This window comes from Ursus americanus, chromosome 14, assembly GCF_024610735.1.
Source record: "Ursus americanus isolate L20-20 chromosome 14, mUrsAme1.1.p, whole genome shotgun sequence".
Lineage (NCBI taxonomy): Eukaryota > Metazoa > Chordata > Mammalia > Carnivora > Ursidae > Ursus > Ursus americanus.
Window position 1 is genome coordinate 6,882,197 of NC_142140.1, and position 23,017 is coordinate 6,905,213.

At 37.6% G+C, this 23,017-nt stretch overlaps 1 protein-coding gene and 1 pseudogene across 4 annotated transcripts in view; both read right to left on the minus strand.

Annotated features, from left to right (window-relative positions):
- The window catches only part of LOC148108906 (pancreatic progenitor cell differentiation and proliferation factor pseudogene), a 78,071-nt pseudogene extending 66,166 nt beyond the window's left edge, over nt 1–11,905 (minus strand).
- The window catches only part of ATG7 (autophagy related 7), a 239,095-nt gene that overhangs the window by 107,417 nt on the left and 108,661 nt on the right, over nt 1–23,017 (minus strand). For all 4 annotated transcript variants that reach the window (XM_087866774.1, XM_087866771.1, XM_087866773.1 and 1 more), the window contains one exon: nt 12,183–12,305. In XM_087866774.1, coding sequence (XP_087722900.1) covers nt 12,183–12,305 — 123 coding nt within the window. The remainder of the gene's footprint in view (nt 1–12,182; nt 12,306–23,017) is intronic.

The window sequence follows — 23,017 nt, forward strand, 5'->3', positions numbered from 1 at the left end:
TTTTGTCAGGTACTTTCTCATTTAATGTTCACAGTAGTTGTGAGGAGCAGGAATTATTGATCCCTTCCTACAAATGAAGAAACTGAAACTCAGTGAAATTAGGCAAATGACCCACGGTCTCACACAGGGCTGCTATACATGGTCTTGGGCTGCACAATGCAAACGGCTGGGAGGCAGCAGCTTGGCTATTTGTTGGAGCTGCGATATGGACTCAGGCCTTCTGACCAGGCCAGGGTTCAGGCTACTCATTCACTCTATCGGTATTATAGTGTAATATGGTTTATTTTTAAAGAAAATCCTTAGATATTATACATTCAACATTCTAAAGATGTTGCCATTACTTAAGGGCTTTGGGGCTCATCTTTAGAAGCCGTACCAAGAGGTTGTGAGTGGCAGATTTAAGGAACACACTCGATTACGGTGTGTGGAGACTATAGTTTATAAAGAAGCCAAAAGTTCAGGGCATCAAGACTGGACAGTGAGGTAAGTTATTAGGCTGGCTTACACCATTTTGAATTTATATACACCACTACTCATACCAATCAATCAATATAAAGCATGAGAAATGTTATTTTATGGCTCTAAGTAGATCTGAATCTCTAAAGAATGCAACAAAAAATATCTCTAGTGATGACAATCCAGAAAGGATAGGTATCAGAAAATAGTCAGAAAATGTATAAAAAGTAATCATCTCGATACATTTGAAAATATTTTGACATAAAAACTGGCCATCTTTTTACTTCTTGGTCATACCAGCTATATTTAAAACAAAACTACAGGATTATTAGAGCTAAAAAGGACTTCACATATGGTTCAATCCTTTATTTTAAGTGGGGAAGTTGATACACAAAATTTTCAAGTTATTCAACCAAGTACTCAGGAGAACATGAGCAGAACAAGGACTAAAAATTAAGGATGTAGTTTCCACGTTCTATTTCTTAATATCTGCTCTTCAACTCTGCTTTTAGCATTTATGACTCTCTTCTTTTCTTTCTCATAGACCTCTAAGTGGATTATACCATCCAAGACTGCTCTTCAGAAGGGTGGAGGCTCTGCCCAAACTTCATTGTTTATCCTCCAACTGGATCCTTCCCCAACACCAACTTATCTAAACATCTCAAATCTATGTGGATAACTCTGACAGCAAATAAAAGGGATTCATTTTATAAAGTGAGTTCTGAAGGGATACTGCCAAGCCTTATTTCAAAAACCAGGCTCTTGTTTCCAATCTAAGAATTAAATGGCTTTCTGCCTGCTGTTTCTGCCTTTCCTCTTCAATTAGGGGAGAAGGCCAAGGCTATGTCTCGAGGGATTGCTTCATAAGGAAAAATCAAGGCAGGATACAGTCTGAGAATGGGCCAGTGCAGGTTGGAAGTGGGCTAGCAGAAGGCTGTGGGAAAAATGAACTGGATTCATGAGCAGGCTAGATCAGTCCCCACAGTGATTTCTCTCCATTGGAAACAGGTCTAAGTGCTGACACGGGGGTTTCCCACAGCTTCTACTGGCCTCCAAAGGCATATTTGTCATCAGAGGCTCTTGATGAAGCTGTACATAAATATCTGACTGTTGTTAAATACAAAACAAAACAAAAAAAATATTCCACAGGAATCAAATCAAAACCATCTGTGAGGGGGAGAGGCCAAAAACTCAGTGTAAGTGCAAAAGGCCCAGCAGAAACACTTGTTAATTGTGTTATTTACTTTGCTGAATAGTAAATTGTCATGCCAATGAAGTCATATCACATGACTATAATGTTTTTCATATGACTTTCTTGCTATGAGAGAAATGGGCACTTTATTTTCTAGAATTCTGAATTCTGTAGTAAATGAGTCAGAACCCGAGTTTTAATTCAGAATCAACCCTTCAGCTCAGCCTTCTTTATTTCTGCCAGCCTGTTCATGATTTTACATCTTATGTTATCGTTGGCATTAGACTTTATTTTTTAACGATCATTTGTTAATCTCTGAATCTGCAGGAAAAAAGTTCTGCTTAGCAAACACTTGACAAAGATGCAAATTCTACCAATGAAGTGCTGTAACTGCAATCCTGAAATCATAAGTGTATGACACAGCATCAAATACTGATGATATAGTCAAGGCGAGGGAGGAAAACATAGCCTAAAAGTAATCCTGGAGTCACGGAACTTGGAAACCTTCGAAAATGAGAATGAAGTATTTCAGGGGAATTGGGTTATGAAATTTTGTTATTTGAATTTCTCAAGGATATAGCTTGTTTTATTACCTGTCTTATGAATCAGACTCTTCTGTCTACTTACATGGGGATTGAAAATTATTTGGCATTTCCCATAGCACGTGGTCAAACCCACAGTTGGAATTAACTCAGTATGTGTGAACAGGTACTTGATGAAGAATAACCCTAAGAAGCTAAGTCACAGCAAATTTTATGAAAAGATGGCTAAGTCATTTGCGTGTCTGATTTACACTGAGCCTTTCCTGAACAAATTCAGCAGTTTTAAAAGCGTTTGGTGAGCACTTCAACAGCTTCATGACTTGGACATCTTGTGCTTCATCAACTTTAAGTCCACTTCCTTTTGTTCCAACTCGGATAAACAAGACGGAACTGGGGTCAATCTCCAAGTATCCAAACCCATTCTCAAAAAGGGTCTGGAAAGTAAAGATCAGAGCTTCATGCAAAATTCCTTATTCAGATGACAACATTTTAAAAGGGCAAAAAGCTGGGTGGGGGTAGGTGGGCTTTTTCCTCCACAGGGCCTTCTAATACCTCATGGGTAGAATATAACTATAATTTTGTAGCTAGATGGGCTACAAACTAGGAACATGGGTCTCTGTCTAAGACCCCTTCTTTAGGAAACACAACATTAGCAAAAACATTTATGAGGGGAATATTTTAAAATTTTTAAGCTACAACTCAAGATAAAATTAATCCACCACACACATTCCTCATTTAAATATTTTTCAATGCATCCTAGCCCTACAGCTTCTCCTCACTGCACTCAGTGAAACAGGATAATTTTCTTTACATGCTAAGTCAATCTACCAGTCTTCCTCTTTTTCTCCAAACTCTATCATCATCCTATTTCTAAATACCATTCAGTCATTTCCATTCATTTATTCATTACTTCAAAATCACCATTACCCCAAATAAATTCATCTTTGTAAGTCTGGTCTATCCACCCCTCCGTTCCCCCCATCACCACACTCCCAGTCCCCACTCTGCACCTTGCATCTCAACCCCTTCTCCAACAGAAACCAACCTAGTGATTTGTCTGTTAATCTCAATCTCAACAGCACTGTGATTATACTAGTAACTCAGACTAAAATAATGGCAATCATTTGGGGCTATTTGATGATGGAAGAAAGGTGGTGCAAAAAATTAGGTTGCATTAGTCAATCTCACTAAATCTAGGTGATTCTGTCTTGAATGTATCTTCCAATCCATTATTCCTGTGCTTCTTTCTATGAAAAGAAAGGGATCTGTAGTCTCTAGTAGGATCAGCTTTGCATTGTTCCTTTATAAAGGGTCTATATTTTGGGAGATAGAGCACAGGAGTAAAAGGATAGGGGATTGTTTAAAAGCATCAAAACTTTTCTTTCTTTAATAAAAAAGGAATTATCTTGCTACAACATGGATGAGCCTTGAAAACATCATGCTAAGCTAAAGACAGCACACACAAAAGGCCACATATTGTTTGATTTCATTTATATGACATGTCCAGAATAGGCAAATCCATGGAGACAGAAAATACAGTAGTGGTTGCCAGGCCTGGAAGGAAGGGGGAATGAGCAGTGACTGTTTAATGAGTATGGAGTTTCTTTTTGGGTGATGAAAATGTTCTAAATTTAGTAGTAAGAGCAGCACAACAACTCTGTGAATACACTAAAAACCACTGAATTGTATACTTTAAAAGGGTAAATTTCATGGTATGTGAATTGCAATTCAATAAAGCTGTTATTAAAAAAAAACCCACCTTATCTGACTTCAGATAACTCTGGCTCCAACTACATTCTCATGATTCTGAGTAACACACTAAAGACTCTTGGCCTCTGAGAACTTTATTCAGCCTAGAATGCCCTCCCCCATTTCCCTCCCAATTTTTATTTTTAAAGACAGCCTACTCATCCTTTAAAACTAACTGGTGATGGATGTTAACTAGACTTATTGTAGTGATCATTCTGGAATACACACAAATATCAAATCATTACACATTGAACACCTGATACTAATATATAATGTTATATGTCAATTATAGCTCAATAAAAAATTAAATTAAAAATTAATTAAACTTTATTTATTTATTTATTTAGATTTTATTTATTTATTCGACAGAGATAGAGACAGCCAGCGAGAGAGGGAACACAAGTGGGGGAGTGCGAGAGGAGGAAGCAGGCTCATAGCAGAAGAGCCTGATGTGGGGCTCGATCCCAGATCGCTGGGATCACGCCCTGAGCCGAAGGCAGACGCTGAACCGCTCTGCCACCCAGGTGCCCCAAAAATTAATTAAACTTTAAAATTTAACTGGAATACTTGTTCCCTTCTGTGTGAAGTTTTCTTTGACATCCCTACTCCCCCAGGCAGGAGTGACTGCTCTCTGAGCACTTAATATATATAAATGACTAAAATATTTTTGATGATATTAGAATGTACTACTTACATCTGTTTCTCATATTGAGACTATGAGTACATCTCATTAACTTCTGTATTCAGTTACTAGCACAGTGACTTGCTATCAAATTTTTTAAAGATGTTCAGTAATTCCTGTTATAAAAAACAGTATTTGTACAAATACATATTTTATAAACACTGTATAAAATGATACAGTCACATATAATTATCTGGTTGAATCTTTTGCAATTCCAAAGTTGAGGTATAAAAAGAGCCCAAGATGAGAACTGGGCATTCTTGATTGCACTGCTAAGATAAATAAATCAGGACCTTTCTATATGGGATGAAGAATGTTGTATTTTTATTACTCAATACGTGTTAATGCACTAGGAATCAAATACATAAATCAAAATGTTACCTTCACACACACACACACACACACATACACACACACAGATTGATTGATCTATATATTTATCTACACACACATACATATTTTTCACCCTACTATAAAATAATGTAGGTATGGCAATGAATTTTATTGTTGTAAGGCCTTCTGCTGAGCATTATCTTAAAACACAGCCCTATTAAGAGCACTGAAATACATAAGACAGTTAATAACAAACATAAAGGAAATAATCGATAGTAATAAAGTAATAGTAGGGAACTTTAACACCCCACTTACACTGATGGATGGATCATCCAAACAGAAAATCAATAAGGAAACAGTGGCTTTGAATGACACCCTGGACCAGATGGATTTAACAGACATATTCAGAACATTCAATCCTAAAACAGCAGAATACACATTCTTTTCAAGTGCACACGAACATTCTCCAGAACAGATCACATATTAGGCTACAAAATAAGTCTCAACAAATTAAAAAAAAATCAAAGTCATACCATGCATCTTTTCTGACCACAATGCTATGAAACTAGAAATCAACCACAAGAAAAAATCTGGAAAGAACACAAACACATGGAGGTTAAATAACATGTTACTAAACAATGAATGGGTCAACTAAGAAATCAAAGAAGAAATTGAAAATTACATGGAAACAAATATAAATGAAAACACAATGGTCCAAAATCGTTGGGATACAGCAAAAGTGGTTCTAAGAGGGAAGTTTATAGCAATACAGGCCTACGTCAGGAAGCAAGAAAAATCTCGACCTAACCTTACCCATAAAGGAGGCAGAAAAAAGAACAAACAAAACCCAAACACACCAAAAGGAAGGAAATAATAAGGATTAGAGCAGAAATAAGTGATATAGAAGCTAAAAAACAATAGAACAGATCAACGAAAACAGAGGCTGGTTCTTTGAAAAGGTCAACAAAATGGATAAACTTCTAGTAAGACTCATTTAAAAAAAAGAGAGAAAAATCCATTTAAACAAAATCACTAATGAAAGAGGAGAAACAACCAACACCACAGAAGTATAAACAACTGTAACATAATATTATGAAAACCTATATACCAACAAATTGGACAACTTAGAAGAAATGGACAAATTCCAAGAAACATAATAACCTCCCAAAAATGAAGCAGGAAGAAATAGAAAAAAAAATTTTTTTAAAAGATTTTATTTATTTATTTGACAGAGATAGAGACAGCCAGCGAGAGAGGGAACACAAGCAGGGGGAGTGGGAGAGGAAGAAGCAGGCTCATAGCAGAGGAGCCTGATGTGGGGCTCGATCCCATAACGCCGGGATCACGCCCTGAGCCGAAGGCAGACGCTTAACCGCTGTGCCACCCAGGTGCCCCAGAAATAGAAAATTTGAACAGACCGACTGCCAGCAAAGAAATTTAATCAGTAATAAAAACAAAACAAAACAAAACAAAAAACAAACAAAACCTCCCAACAAATAAAAGTCCAGGACTAGACAGGTTCACAGGTGAATTCTACCAAACATTTAAAGAAGTGTTAATACTTACTCTCAAACTATTCTAAAAAATATAAGAGGAGGAAAACTTTCACATTCACTCTATGTGGCCAGTATCATCCTGACACCAAAATCAGATAAAGACGCCACAAAAATGGGAACTACAGGCACATCTCTCACAGATATAGATGCAAAAATCCTCAACAAAATATGAGCAAACAGAATCTAACAATATATTTAAAAAATCATACAACATGACTAAGTGGGATTTATTCCTGGGATGCAAGCATGGTTCAATATTCACAAATCAACGTGATACATCACATCAATAAGAGAAAGGATAAAAACTATATGATCATTTCAATAGACGCAGAGAAAGCACTTGATGAAGTACAACATCCATTCATGATAAAAAACAAGCAAACAAACAAAAAAACCCTCTGCAGTGTAGGTCTAGAGGAAATCTATCTTTTTTTTTTTTTTTTAAAGATTTTATTTATTTATGTGACAGAGAGACAGCCAGCAAGAGAGGGAACACAGCAGGGGGAGTGGGAGAGGAAGAAGCAGGCTCATAGCAGAGTAGCCTGATGTGGGACTCGATCCCGGTACGCCGGGATCACGCCCTGAGCCGAAGGCAGACGCTTTAACGATTGCGCTACCCAGGCGCCCCTAGAGGAAATCTATCTTAACATAATGAAGGCCTTCTGTTAAAAGCTCACAGCCAACATCATACTCAATGGTGAAAAACCAAGAGCTTTTCCCGTCACCAACAAGACAAAGATGTCCACTCTTACCATTTTTATTCAATATAGTACTATAAGTCCTAGTCACAGCAATTAGACAACATAACGAAATAAAAGGCATCCAAATTGGTGAGGAAAAAATAAAACTCTCACTATTTGCCGATGACATGATACTCTGTATAGAAAACCCAAAAGACTCCACCAAAAACTACTAGAATTGATAAATGAATTCAGTAAAGTCTGCAGGACACAAAATCAATATACAGAAATCTGTTGCATTCCTATACACTAATAATGAAGCAGCAGAAAGAGAAATTAAGGAAGTTCCCATTTACAATTGCATCAAGAACAATAAAATATCTAGGAGTAAACTTAACTAAGGAGGTAAAAGACCTGCATTCTAAAAGCTAGAAAACACTGATAAAAGAAATTCAAGATGACGCAAAGAAATGGAAAGACATTCCACGCTCACAGGTTGGAAGAACAAACGTTGTTAAAATGCCTACACTACCCAAAGCAATCCACAGATTTAGTGCAATCCCTATCAAAATACCAACAGCATTTTCCACAGAACTAGAACAATCCTAAATTTTTAAAAAAGATTTATTTATTTGAGAGAGAGAGAGAGAGAGCGCACGCACGCGCGCGGTGGGGGGAGGGGAAGAGGGAGAGAGAGAACCCCAGGCAACTCTGCATTCAGTGCAGAACTCAATGCACGGCTCGACCCATGACCCTGAGATCACGACCCAAACTAAAATCAAGAGTCAGACACCTAACCAACTGAGCCACCCAGGTGCCCCCAAACAATCCTAAAATTTGTATGGAACCACAAAAGACCCCAAATAGCCAAACCAATCTTGAAAAAGAAAAGCAAAACTGGAGATAACACAATTCCATATTTCAAGTTACATTACAAAGTGGGAGCAATTAAAACAGTACGGTACTGGCATAATACATGCACAGACCAATGGAACAGAGCAGAAAACCTAGAAATAAATCCATTATATGGTCAATTAATCTTCAAAAAAGGAGGAATGAATATACAACGGAAAAAATCTCTTCAACAAATGGTGCTGGGAAAACTGGACAGCAACATGAAAAAGAATGAAACTGGACCATTTTCTTTCACCATACACAAGAATAAACTCAAAATGTATTACAGACCTAAATGTGAGACCTGAAATCATAAAAACCCTTGAAGGGAGCACAGATAGTAATCTCTCCAACATGGGATGTAGCAACATTTTTCTAGATATGTCTCCTGAGGCAAGGGAAATAAAAGCAAAAATAAACTACCGGGACTATGTCAAGATAAAAAGCTTCTGCACAGTGAAGGAAACCATCTACAAAATTAAGGAAACAATCTGCAAATGGGAGAAGATAATTGCAAATGACATACCCAATAAAGGGTTAGTATCCAAAATATATAAAGCACTGATACAACTTAATACCCAAAAAACAAATAATCCAATTAAATGGGCAGAAGACATGAACAGACACTTCTCCAAAGAAGACATCCAGATGGCCAACAAACACATGAAAAGATGCTCAATATCACTCAGCATCAGGAAAATGCAAATCAAAACCACAATGAGATATTATCTCACATCTGTCAGAATGGCTAAAATCAAAAACGTAAGAAACAGCAAGTGTTGGCAAGGATGTGGAGAAAAAGGAATTAAAATGGCACATTAGAAAAAGGAACTCTTGTGCACTGTTGGTGGGAATGCAAACTGGAAAACATTATGGAGGTTCTTCAAAAAGTTAAAAATATATCTACCCTACAATCCATTAATTGCACTACTGAGTATTTACCCCCCAAATAAAAAACCACTAATTGAAAGGGATACATGCACCCCTGTGGTTACTGTATCATTATTTGCAATAGCTAAACTACAGAAGCAGCCCAAGTGTCTACTGATTGATGAATGGATAAAGAAGATGTGGTGTATATACAGTGGAATCTGACTCAGCCATAAAAAAGGATGAAATCTTGCCATTTGCAACAACATGGATAGAGCTAGAGGGTATAATGGGAAGTGAAATAAGTCAAACAGAAAAAGGCAAATACCATATGATCTCAGTCTTCCGTGGAATTTAAGAAATGAAACAAAAACAAAGAAAAAAAGAGACAAACCAAGAAACAGACTCTTAACTATAGAAAACTGATGGTTACCAGAGGGGACTTGGGTGGAGGCATAGGGGAAATGGGGTTTGAGGCAGGAAGAGTACACTTATTATGATGGAAAATAAGATGAAATAAAAAGACAAAAAAAAATTTTTAATTAAAAAGAAAAACCACAGCCCTATTCAAAGCTTTTTAAGAAAAATAACGCTCCTTCTCTAAGGTAAGGATTGCAAATTCTAACACCTGTAAGGGTCATTACCTCAAGAGCATCATTTAAATGGAGAAAATCACCTAAAAAATAACTTTGGGTAAAAAAAACAACAGCGTGTATCTTCAGAAAGGAAACTGGGTGGCAAGGGACAAGTGTAGAAGATTTCCTTTACATGCAGAATATTGTTTATACCTTTAAATTTCATATAAAGTACATTATTTATCTATAAATTTGCATCCTGGCTCCAGCTAACCATCACTATTAAGAAATGCAGGCCTGTCGGGGCGCCTGGGTAGCGCAGTCGTTAAGCGTCTGCCTTCGGCTCAGGGTGTGATCCTGGCGTTCTGGGATCGAGTCCCACGTCAGGCTCCTCCGCTGGGAGCCTGCTTCTTCCTCTCCCACTCCCCCTGCTGTGTTCCCTCTCTCGCTGGCTGTCTCTCTGTCACATAAATAAATAAAATCTTAAAAAAAAAAAAAAAAAAAAAAAAAAAGAAATGCAGGTCTGGGCTTGCCAGATCTGATTTTTCAAAGAAGTCAGAAATGGGAAAATTCAGATTTTTATGTAAAACTTGTAAGTTTTAAATGTTGACTTTATTCAGAATTTAGCACACAGGGCAGGCCAAACAAAACACACCTGCGAGCCATATCTGGCTCACAGGCCAACCAGTCTACCATCTCTAATCAAAAATTTGATGTGTGGCTTATGATTCCAAAACTATAAATATAATTTAATGGAGGAAAACTTCAAAAAGAAAACTCCGACTTGTGGATGAAACCATGTCCCCTTCTGCCCTACCATCTATTTAGTCACTATTGCTCTCAAACTTCCCCTACTCTTCCTGGGTCTTTGAAAAGGCTATGAATGCTTGACCAGCTAAAATGCAAAACAAGTCAGAGTTCATCAAGGAATCTGCTCATTATCCTAGCATCTGCCCTGTTTTAAAGAGTGAAATTTGGGGTCAATTTCAAGTTGCAATTCACGTAGCCAAGAAAAGAGAAGTATATGAATGATTTCTAGCTGGGTAGAAATATTCCCTCAGCAAAGCAGTCAAACAACTACATGGTTGAAAAGACCTGTAAGCTGTTTTTACCTTATCATCAGTAGTACAGTGCTATGCAAAGGATAAAAAGGCGGCCATGATCAACATAATGTTCTGAACGATGTCTGGGAACCAACCACAGTTCTCGGGAAAGTCTCGAAGTCTCTATAAGTTCAGCAGAGATGCCGTTCATCTTCTGAAACTGAAGCTAAGAGACTCTATGTGGGTCAACTATTGGTTATAAGTGGAGTACTACATCTATTGAATACCCAGAGGACACCAAGGCAAGTTAAAGAAGAACTGTTTTCAGCTTTTTTTTTTTTTTAAGTTGTATTTACTTAAATAATCTTTACACCCCATGTGGGGCTTGAACTCATGACCCCCAGATCAAGAGGCGCATGTTCTTCTGATTGAGTCAGCCGGGCACCCCAGAACTGATTTCGGTTTTAAAAGTAGTACTAGAGGGGCGCCTGGGTGGCACAGCGGTTAAGCGTCTGCCTTCGGCTCAGGGCGTGATCCCGGCGATCTGGGATCGAGCCCCACATCAGGCTCTTCTGCTATGAGCCTGCTTCTTCCTCTCCCACTCCCCCTGCTTGTGTTCCCTCTCTCGCTGGCTGTCTCTATCTCTGTCGAATAAATAAAAAATAAATAAATAAATAAATAAATAAATAAATAAATAAATAAATAAAAGTAGTACTAGAGATGTACTATCTTGCCTCTCTGGTGTGCCTAAAACTCTTACCTCAATCTGCTGAAAGCTTCAAAGGATGTGACTCTGGTAGTTCTGATTTTCTTTACTCAGTGCTACTAGCTCAATCTTCCCAACAGCAGCCTTAGTTTGCCACCAGCTAGTCCAGTATCGGGCCTGAATGTCTACTCACTGACCGCTGGGGCCTGCCCCAGTGGTGAAGACACACAACTCCAGGCAGGGGTGGGTATGGGATGGTCATCAAAAACTAGACAACGGGACTAATGGCATCTTTACAAGTGTTCCACTCCTGTGGGACACAGGCACTCAAGGTTTTCTTTATGTAGCTTGTGGAAATGATAAGACAGGCCACATTTCTCCTAAGAACTTCTTCACAGGAAATTAAGATCTGCAATATATTCTAATTGACAAGCAAAGCGTAATTTTCTCAGGTTGTGACTGGGGAAGCTATTTTATAGTAGAGTTCGGTGACCTAAGAAGATGTATCCAATTATGAAATAAAATCCAGGCATATTCTCTCTGAAGAACACGGCCAGAGCCCAGTCTTCCCTGTCTTACATTCTGATGTGTGGACATCAGAGCCAACTCTCCCATGGCCACAGGCATGTTGTTCTTCAGAAAGGACCAGAGATGCTTGAAAATCCATAACCCACACCCCCTTTAATTATGTGCATTGGGCACCTACTATGCAACAATCACACATCAACATCCAGCAACTGCAGAAGGTTCCTTCTTCTCTGATAACTAGCAGACTTATTTAGCGATGTTTGTTCTAAGGAAAAAAAATTATAACTCACCGCTTCCTTTCTGTTCCATAAATCTGAGCACCAAGTAGGTTTCAAACACACCAGCCCTCAGTAAGGAAAGCTTGCTTTATTCTTACCTCAGCAGCCTGGGTCTCTTGATGCAGCAAAGTGAGACCGGTCAAATCTTCTAAGAAGGAATGTGAAGAATTAAACACCTTCGCTAGGAAATTAAATCCTTCTCGTTCATATTGATCAAGAACCTGTAAAACATTTACATTTTTTAAAAGGGGCTGCAAATTTTAAAAGCATATTACAAGATTTTCACTTCTACAAGCACTTGTCAAAAATGGAACTAAAACCAGAATTAAACATGGGGATAATAATGCAATCTGGAGGGCAAAACCTGGGAGGGCTTAGCATTTATCATTTTCCCTTCTTAGAAACAATGACAATATCGTTTTCCAATTCAGATGACAATTGTTCTCAAATTTAAGTTTCATGCAAATTCACTAAAAATTCTAGAAAAGCTGGCGTTCCTACTTCCAAAGTTCACTTGTTAGGGGAAAAAAGAAAACAGGCCAGAAAAGAGCCAAGAAAAAAATGAAAAAGGATAAAGACAAAGAAAGGGACAAATGGATGGGAAACATGATCTACCAGCCAGCCATATGTTTTTTTTTTTTTTAAAAACAGAATAGTTTAAAAATGTAAAAATAAGTTTCACCAGGCATGTCACAAAAGAGGATATCCGAATGGCCAATAAAGATATGAAAAGTTGCTCAACATTACAAGTGATTAGGGAAATGTAAACTAAAACCATAATGAAATCTCACTTCATATCTACCAAAACGGCTAAAATAAAAAAGAAGATACCAAGTACTGACAAGAATGTAGAACTGGGATTCCCACAGGAGTGCAAAATGAGAAAGCCATTTTAGAGGCTTAACACTTATGTGCCCTGTGATCAAGCAATTATACTGCTAGAAATATATACCCTACAAATAAAGGTATGCTGTTCTGTATCAGAAGATCCAAACAAGGCGTCCATAGCAGCACTACTCATGACAGTCCAAACTAGGTACTCCTCAAGTGCCCACCAATAGCAGAATGAATGAACAAATGGGTATATTCATGCAATAGAATACTGCTTAGCAATGAAAAACTATATCTACTTGCAACAATACAGATAATTCTCACAAACAATGTTAAACAAAAGAAGAGAGAAGCAATATTTACTGCACGATCACATTTTTATATATAAAATTAAAAAAGAACAGGCAAAATGAATCTAAGTCAGGATAATGGTTACCCATGGAGGGACTATAACTGTAAGGGGCACAAGGGAGATTCTGGATACTGATAACATTTGTTTCTTTATCTGGGTGTTGGTGTACTTTGTGAAAAGCCATCAAGCACTTTTTTAATATACATGTTGTCCTTAGATAAAAAGATTAAACTCCTGCAGTCTTGACAGAACAATATGAGAACGTCTGAGTTCTTAGAAGCAAACAAAATAATGATTATCATATTTAAAAATGCAAAGGTCACAGGAATTGTGAATGTTAGAAAGGAAATAGTGAACCAGAATGTCTCAAAAAGTCGCTTAGAACTCAGAAAAAATAAAGAGATGAATGTATCAAAGAGCAGATGTTGAAGATAAATCCAAGAAATCAATTACGCACGAATAGAAAGGCTGGAGAAGCAGCAACATGAGAAATAGAAAACAATTTTTAAAAATTTCTCCATAAAGAAACGAAAATGTATAAACCCTTCGATGCAGCAATTCCACTTGGAAGACTTTTCATATAGATACAGCTGTCCATGGGCAAAAAAAAAAAAAAGACACGTAACGATGCTCACTGAAACACTGTTTGTAGCAACAAAAGATCAGAAGGGACTACTCTCTAATAGGGGACTGGTTAACAAAATAATGGTGTATTTACAATCAAGGGCATAACCTAGATCTGTGAGAAGAATGAGGTACCTCTATAGTATTGATGTAAACTTATTTCCAAGACATACAGGTATTTTAAAACAATGTCCAGACCATGTGTCTAGTATTAATGTCTTAAAAATAAAGATAGAGGAGTAAAGAGGAAGAAAGGGAAATGTAGCTGTGTGTATGCTTGTTCATGCATATCAGATCTCTGGAAGAGTACACATGCACAACTGGTGTCAAGCAGTTGCCTCTGTAAATTCTTCTATACTACTTGAATTTTTAAAAACCATGTGCATGTATTACTTAAGTAATATTAAAATCTCTATTTTTTCCCTAGTGCTGGAGAAAGATCTCAGAAGAGGAGGAGGAAGAGCTCTAAAGCCCTGATGAAGCTGGAGCTAGAAGAGGCAGCCCTCCTTCAGCCATGGAAAACAAAGCAGCAGTAGTGATAGGTTAGGAGAGCAGGGAACTGGGGGCTGAGAAGCTCTGGGGTCCGACAGCAGCTCATCTGCTGCCAGAAAAGGGGACGGGTTGACCATGGAGCTTAAGGAGGGCAGTGATGGTCTGGGACAGCTGCGTGGGGAATGAGAGAAAGGAAGTGGAGCCCCCCCTACACATTTTGGGAGAAATGTGGTTAAGGACCCATCTAAGCTTGGGCACTGACAGGATAAAGGTAACAGAGACGTCAAAGAAATCGAGGGGTTCCTCAGTACCAGTGAAGGGAGCCAAGGAAGGTAAGGTAAGACATGCAGGCCAGAGGGAAGAGATACACTGGGGATCATGGAGGAGCAAAGGGTGATCAGTATGCCTCAGGGTACACAAAGCAAAGCCTTTGGATGATGAGCCCCAGTAAATTAATCTGACAACCCAATGCCTGGATGAAAAGGCATTTAGTAACCGAATCCCTCAGTAATAGACAGATTCCTTACAAACAAGAATTTTATCTTAGGAAAAATATGCATGAAAATTAAGTGATCTTTTTCACAATGATAAATACTATGTGCTTAGTGATCACTTATTTCTGGACCACTACGCTCACTAATTAGCTATTTTGTGCCAGGTTTTCAATAAGGTAAAAGAAGAAACAGGTTTGAAAAATGGATAAAAACTTTTTAAAAATTAGAATAATTCCAGAGATGATACTTTGTTGGACCTTAATTAATCTTAATTAACCTTTCAGATTTCCACAGATAATTTTGCAGTGCTACAAATCTGAATAGCCAGAAAAACTAACAGCAAGAGCAGCAGAAGTAAAAGCCTCCCCCATGATCAAGATGTACAGAAAGTTTAATGCTGAAACACTATTCATAGCTCTGGTTTCAAAAATATGTGGAAAAACTTAATCCTCCAGGGGCATATTTAATCATGCAATGGCTTTCTAGTATTCCCTTTACGTGCTGGGAAGTTAATCTGTGTTACGAGTATAAGCAGCTTATAAAAGGTACAAGGATATTTTCCCCTACAGTTTGACCTTCTTAAAGGGGAAAATGTGTTTTAAATTACCCCCCACCCCCAGAAAAGATAACATCACAATGAATATGAACAGTGCAACAATGTGTCAGTCTACATAAAACCTAGTGGACCTCCTAAGTAATTATATAATACATGGTCCTGAGAAGTATACATATTACATTTTGATAGGTTATAAGTACTCTAAGGGTACTGGGAGAGTTTGCTTAGTAGAGAAATAATGACTCTTTTAATACAAAGATATGGATTCTTTCCCGGATGAACATGATTTTCCTTACTTCACTGTTTTATAGGACTAGGTGAGCTTTACTCATGTCACATGCATACTGGTGGACAAAGACGGTAGAATCTCTTTTTAAGACATGGTTTTAGGAGTATCTGTTCTCTTGCTGATATTCTTTGTCGACTCTTTGCTAGATCAAACCCATACCCCCCAGCTAGGCATTTAAGTCCCTCCAGAACCCTCCAACTTTGTACAACTCCCTAGAGAATGCCTTTCATAGGGTCTAAGATATCCTGACAATACCACACAATGATTTACACTTCATGAGAAGCAGAAGAGATTCATGGCTTACAACTCTTGCCTCTTCTTAAACAAGGATACAAGTAACCAATTTCTCAATCTAAAAAAATAGCTTATGTGTTTTCTTCTTTTAGCTTATGTATTTTCATGCAATGTCTGCAAACCTCTTATTTAAAATCTCTGTTGTTTAGAAATTGTATTTACCTGCATTGCAAGTTGGTACAGTCACTCTGGAAAACAGTATGGAGGTCCCTTAAAAAGTTAAAAATTGAGCTACCCTATGATCCAGCCATTGCACTACTGGGTATTTACCCCAAAGATACAGACGTAGTGAAGAGAAGGGCCATATGCACCCCAATGTTCATAGCAGCATTGTCCACAATAGCTAAATCGTGGAAGGAGCCAAGATGCCCTTCAACAGATGACTGGATTAAGAAGTTGTGGTCCATATATACAATGGAATATTACTCAGCTATCAAAAAGAACGATTTCTCAACATTTGCAGCAACAAGGATGGGACTGGAGGAGATAATGCTAAGTGAAATAAGTCAAGCAGAGAAAGACAATTATCATATGATATCTCTCATCTATGGAACATAAGAACTAGGAAGATCGGTAGGGGAAGAAAGGGATAAAGAAAGGGGGCTAATCAGAAGGGGGAATGAAGCATGAGAGACTATGGACTCTGGGAAACAAACTGAGGGCTTTAGAGGGGAGGGGGGATGGGGGAATGGGATAGGCTGGTGATGGGTAGTAAGGAGGGCACGTATTGCATGGTGCACTGGGTGTTATACACAACTAACGAATCATCGAACTTTACATCAAAACCCAGGGATGTACTGTATGGTAACTAACATAATAAAAAAATATTATTATAATAAAAAAAAGAAAAATGGTAATAGGGAAAAAAATTGTATTTACTTACTCTAAATGATTTAAAAATATACATGTGTCAGGGGCGCCTGGGTGGCAAAGCGGTTAAGCGTCTGCCTTCGGCTCAGGGCGTGATCCCAGCATTATGGGATTGAGCCCCACATCAGGCTCCTCTGCTATGAGCCTGCTTCTTCCTCTCCCACTCCCCCTGCTTGTGTTCCCTCTCTCGCTGGCTGTCTCTATCTCTGTCAAATAAATAAATAAAATCTTTAAAAAAAATATACATGTGTCATGATTTCTATTATAGTCAGGGAAAGCTAGCCAATTATTCCAGATAGGGTAATAAAAGAATATGGCTGGAAGCCACCAGGATCTTTAATTCCCATCCTATGAGAATCCATAAAAGAAGGGTCAAAACATTCCCATCTGATGGACAGTCACCCAGTAGTCTGCAGAGGCTTTGCTCTAAGGAGGGCAAAACCCTCTTTTTTCCAGTTCTGTTACTAAGGGAGCCATTCCAGGGTGGAGAAGCCTTACTTTGGATAATGAGCTGGAAGCATCACTAATAAGACCAGGAAACCCCCTGATCAGTTTCTGTCCCTTGGTGTCTGGGATTTCTCTCATAATAAAAAAAGTATCAAAGAGGAGGGGAAAAAGCTCTGATTTCAGCAGCCCTTACAACTACTGTCCCATCTTCACTGCTCCCAGCTCTTTTCTTGTTCCCTCTTGGTGCTAACTACTGAGAGTGACCATCAAGCGAGATCTTTCAATTCCATCAAAGTTCAGCTCAGGTACCAGCTCTTGCAGCAAGTCTTGCCTGATTAATTCCACTCCCTATGATCTTTTCTTCCCTTTTATATTCTGACCCCACTCTCCAGGGCACACTAAGTTGGCAAAAGAATTGAAGGAAATGCTCACACTATCTCTGGTAATCAAGAGTTGACGGCGTTTCCAACTATCAACCACGTTTGGTAACTTTGTTTCTGTTTCCATATATCCCAGTGATACAAAGCTGATAATGGATGAGAAAACAGCTTCATATGGGAACATATAGCTATAAATCTAATTAAATCTACTGCTGTTAACTCACTCTATTGGACACAGGCAGGATTTATAAGGCCAAACTTGAAAAAAAAAAAAAAAGACCGATCTGAGTTCAAGACATGGAGTGGTATTACTGGCATATCAAAAATATAGAACAAGTAAGTCTCTTGTTCTTTCCCTAAAGTCACCATACAGTGCACCATCTCAGGCATCCAAATGCAAAATGGGCACAACTATAATTTAGAGGATGTGGAAGAGTTCAAGACAAAACACCAAATAGTATCAACATCGAGATAGCTGACTATGGAATAAAAGTCCCAATGCTTTAGTATTTTAATTAAACTTCTTATGGTGTAACACACAACTGCATTTTAAAAATCAAATATTATATCTCGGTTTTTACATATACCAAAATCACAATTCTGCTTGAGTCAACTGGGCAGAAGAAAAGAAACTGATAACTGGGAGTTAACACACAACTGGGAACAACTTGGCAACACCGGGCAAGACACTTCACCTTTTTGACCCTGTTTGCTCATCTCTAAAATGGGGATGCCATTGCATGCCTGCTTCCCTACCTCCTGAAATACAAAAAGGATTTCACGACTTCAATCACTGCAAAAGAGTGGTTTATGAAGGGAAATAGAAATGCTATGCATTTATTACTTTAAAAATACTGCCAGATAGGGTTTGATAAAGACAGAAAATACATGACAGGAAGACACATAGTGGTGTCAGTGATAATAGCAGAGTGAGGACCTCCATAAATCCTCTCCTCTGTAAGAGAAAAGAGAATAGTGACAAAGTCTGGAGTATTTATTCAGAAAATATCCAAATCTCTGTAAAAACAATGGGCTTTGAGACTTTTAATAAGCTCCATTCCCACCCCCTTTCCCTTTCCAGCTCGATGTAGCCTTGAACACTAACAACGTACAGTCACAGTGGAAACCAGCCTGGCAGCCACTGGAGGGGGTAAACTGGGGGTTAAGCTCCTTCAAAGCTCCATTTTCAGAAAATTGCCACCTGTTTGGTGGTTCCCAGGGAAACCCTGCTTGTATGTTCTTTTTATTTACCTGACTCAAAACTCACCCAGTGCGAAAGCCTTTCTCCCAGGGTTGGCTGTTGACAAGTATCAGGGACAACTGTTTAATATCATGATCTCCTGAGATGGTGGATAATAGCTGCTGCAACAATGCACTAACCCAAGAGTGTAAAACAAAAATCTGGGGACTACCATAAGAGACTTTGAAAAATCCCCACATATTCTTGAGAATCTAGAAGACTGTGCACAGGCACAGGAAAGATCTGAGAAGGCCCTAAGCTCTCACTTCTTTTTGAGTATCTGTGCAAGCAGGAGATGAAAGGTAAGGAAGAGCTCTTAAATGCCTGGCTCGGCATTGAAGGCACTCCCCAGTACACCAGAACACCTCAACAGACTCTGATTTACTGGTTCCAGGAAATTAAGAAAATCTCTGTCTAATCATTAGATGATGACCAAGGTAACTGAGTAGAAACTTCATGGTCACACATGACAAAGAACACCAACTTAATGAAATTAGTTCAGTGAAGTCACTAAATAACAAACAAAAACACAACAGCAGCAGCAACGAGCAACAATAAGTCATGGGTGGGGAGAGAATCCGATTTCCAGAGTTAACACATTATATAACACAGCCAGTTCTCAACAAAAATTACTGGATATGCAAAGAAACCAGAAAATATATCCCATACACAGAAACAAAATAAAAACAAAAATGGTCAACAGAAACCATTCCTGAGGAACTTACTAAACAAAGACTTTAAAACAGCTATTGTAAGTAAATTCAAAGACCTAAAAGAAACCATGTCTAAGTACCTAAAAAAAAGTATGAAATGATACTTCACCAAAATAGAGACTATCAATAAAGAGAAATTATAGAGAAGAACCAAAGAGAAATTCTGGAGTTGAAAAATACAACTGAAAAATTCACTAGAGACTCTGAACTCCATTTTGGGCACAGTGAAGAAAGAATAAATTAATCTGAAGATAGATCAATTGAAAATACCCAGTCTGTGGGGGTGTTTGGGTGGCTCAGTTGGTTAAGCATCTGACTCTTTATTTTGGCTTGGGTCATGATCTTGGGGTTGTGGGGTTGGGCCCCATGTTGGGCTCTGTACTGGGCATGGAGCCTGCTTAAGATTCTCTCTCTCCCTCTGCCTCTTCCTCCCCACTCACACGTGCATGCTCCCTCTCTCAAAAGGAAGGAAGGAAGGAAGGAAGGAAGGAAGGAAGGAAGGAAGGAAGGAAGAAAGGAAGGAAGGAAGGAAGGAAAGCAGGCAGGCTCAATCCAGTCTGAGGAACAGAAAGGAAATGGACAAAGCCTCAGGGATCCATACAACATCATATACTAATAAAGGAGTTCCAGGAGAGAAGAAAGAAAGAAAAGGGCAGGAAGAATATTTGAAAAAATAATGGCAAAAAACTTCCCAAATTTTATGAAAACCATTAATATACACATCCAAGAAGCTCAGCTCCAAGCAGAATAAACTCAAAGAGATCTATATCTAGACACATCATAACTAAACTGTCAAAGGACAAAGGGATGATCTTCCAAGTGCAAGTGGGAAATAACCTATCATGTAAAGGGAATCATCAACAGCCAATTTCTCTTCAGAAACTGTAGGGACCAAATGTACTGGGATGAAATATTCAAAGCGCTGAAAGCAAAAGACTCTCAACCAAGAACCCTATGACCAGCAAAACTAACCTTCAAAAATGAAGGAGACATGAACACATTCCCAGATAAACAAAAACAAGAAAATTCATCACCAGCAAACCTATCTTGTAAAAAATTCTGAATGAGTACTTCAGGTTGAAATGAAAGGACACTAGACAGTAACTCAGATCCACAAGAAGAAATAAAGAACACAGGTAAAGGAAACCACATAGATAAATATAAAAGACAAAAAATGTATTTTTTCTTTGTGATTATTTTTTTCTTCTGTGTGATTTAAAAAACTGATACATAATAAAATACAAATATACAAATGCATAAAGCAATAATTATACATCTGTGTTGTCACATGAAGATTAAATCTGTGTGATAATAAACTCAACGGAAGGGGAGGCAAATTAAGGTACAATGGAACAAAGTTTTTACTATTATCCAAATTAAGGTGATGTTAAACCAAAACACATTGTTATAAAAAGTATTTTAATTGTAAACTCTGGAGCAGCCACCAAAATAACTAATATATATATATAGTAAGAGCAAAAAAAAGGGAATTAAAATGGCACATTAGAAAATATTTAACACAAAAAGGTGGAATAAAGAGAAATAGAGGAATACAGAAAGAAAAAAAAGCCATAAGACATATAGAAACCAAAATCCAAAATGGCAGATGTAAATTCTATTTTATCATTAAACATAAATGAATTAAACGCTTCCAACTAAAAGACAGACATGGCAGAATGGACTGACAAAACAAAAAACATCACCCAACTATATGCTGTCTACAAGAGATTCATTTTAGATTCAAAGACATAAATAGGTAAGTAAAAGAAGAGAAAGATATTCCATGCAGTTTAAATTATGCATGATAAATAAGTTCTGGAGATCCAGTGTATAGCACAGTGATGACAGTTAACAATACCATATTGCATACTTGAAATTTGCTAAGAGGAGAGACCTTACACTAAACTTCTCAACACATACACACAGAATGTAACTCTGTGGAGGTGATGGATATGTTAACTAGTTCGGTTGTGGTGATCATTTCAAGATATGTAAACACAGCAAGTTGTAGGCCTTAAATATGTACAATTTGTATATATTAATGATATCTCAAAAAGCTGCTTAAAAAAAGAGAAGACTCCATGAAAGCAGAAAGCAAAAGACAGTTAACTGAAAAGGCTATACTAATATCAAACAAAATAGACTTTAAGACAAAAAATTGTTACCAGGAACAAAGAAGGACATAATAAAAGGGTCAATATGTTAAAAAGATACAATAGTTATAATCTTAGGTGTACTTATCAATTCAGCCCCAAAATACATTTCACAAAAACTGACAGAATTGAAAAATACACAATTAAACAATAATAGTTGGAGATTTCAATACTGCACTTTCAATAATGGATATAAAACTAGACAGAAGATCATTGAGGAAATGGAAAAATTGAACAACACTATATCAATTAAACCTAATAAATATCTATAGAACACTATATTCAGGAACAGCAGAATCCATATTCTTCTCAAAGAATGAAACATTCTCTAGGATATACCATGTGTTAGATCATAAAATGCGTCTCAATATGTGAATAAAGCTGAAATCATATAAATGATGTTCTCTGATCACAATAGGATGAAATTGGATATCAATAAAGAAATCTGGGAAACTCACAAATATGTGGATTTTAAACAACACACTCCTAAAAGCAATGGATCAAATAAGAAATCACAAGGGAAATTAGAAAATACTTTGAGATGAATGAAAACACACACACCCACACACAACATACCAAAAGTTATGAGATGCATTGAACACAGTGCTCAGAGGGAAATTTATTGCTATAAATGCCTATATTAAAGAAGAGTGATTTCAAATCAATAACCTAACGTTACCTAAGAACAAAACAAAAAAGTGAACTGAACACAAAGCAAGCATGAAGAAGAAAATACAAAGAATTGAGCAGAAATAAAATCTTTTCAGAAGACCAACAAATGTGACAAACCTTTATTTAGACTGACCAAAAATTAAAGGGAAAAGACTCAAATTACCAATATCAGGAATGAGAGAGGGGATACTACTGTCAATATTTCAGAAATAAAAATTATATGGAAATACTACAATCACCTGTATGCCAATATGTTAGATGACCTAGATAAAAAATGGAAAAATTTTGAGAAAGACACAAAGTACTGAAACTGACTCAAAAAGAAATAGAAAATCTGAATAGACTTATGAAAAGTAAAGAGACTGAATTAGTAATCACAAACTTCTCACAAAGAAGAGCCTAGAAGCGGGTGGCTTTGCTGATGACACTTAAAGAAGAATTAACCAATCTTTCACAAATCCCCCTGAACAATAGAAAAGAAGGAAACAGGTCTCAATTCATTTTAAGACCAGTATTATCTTGATAC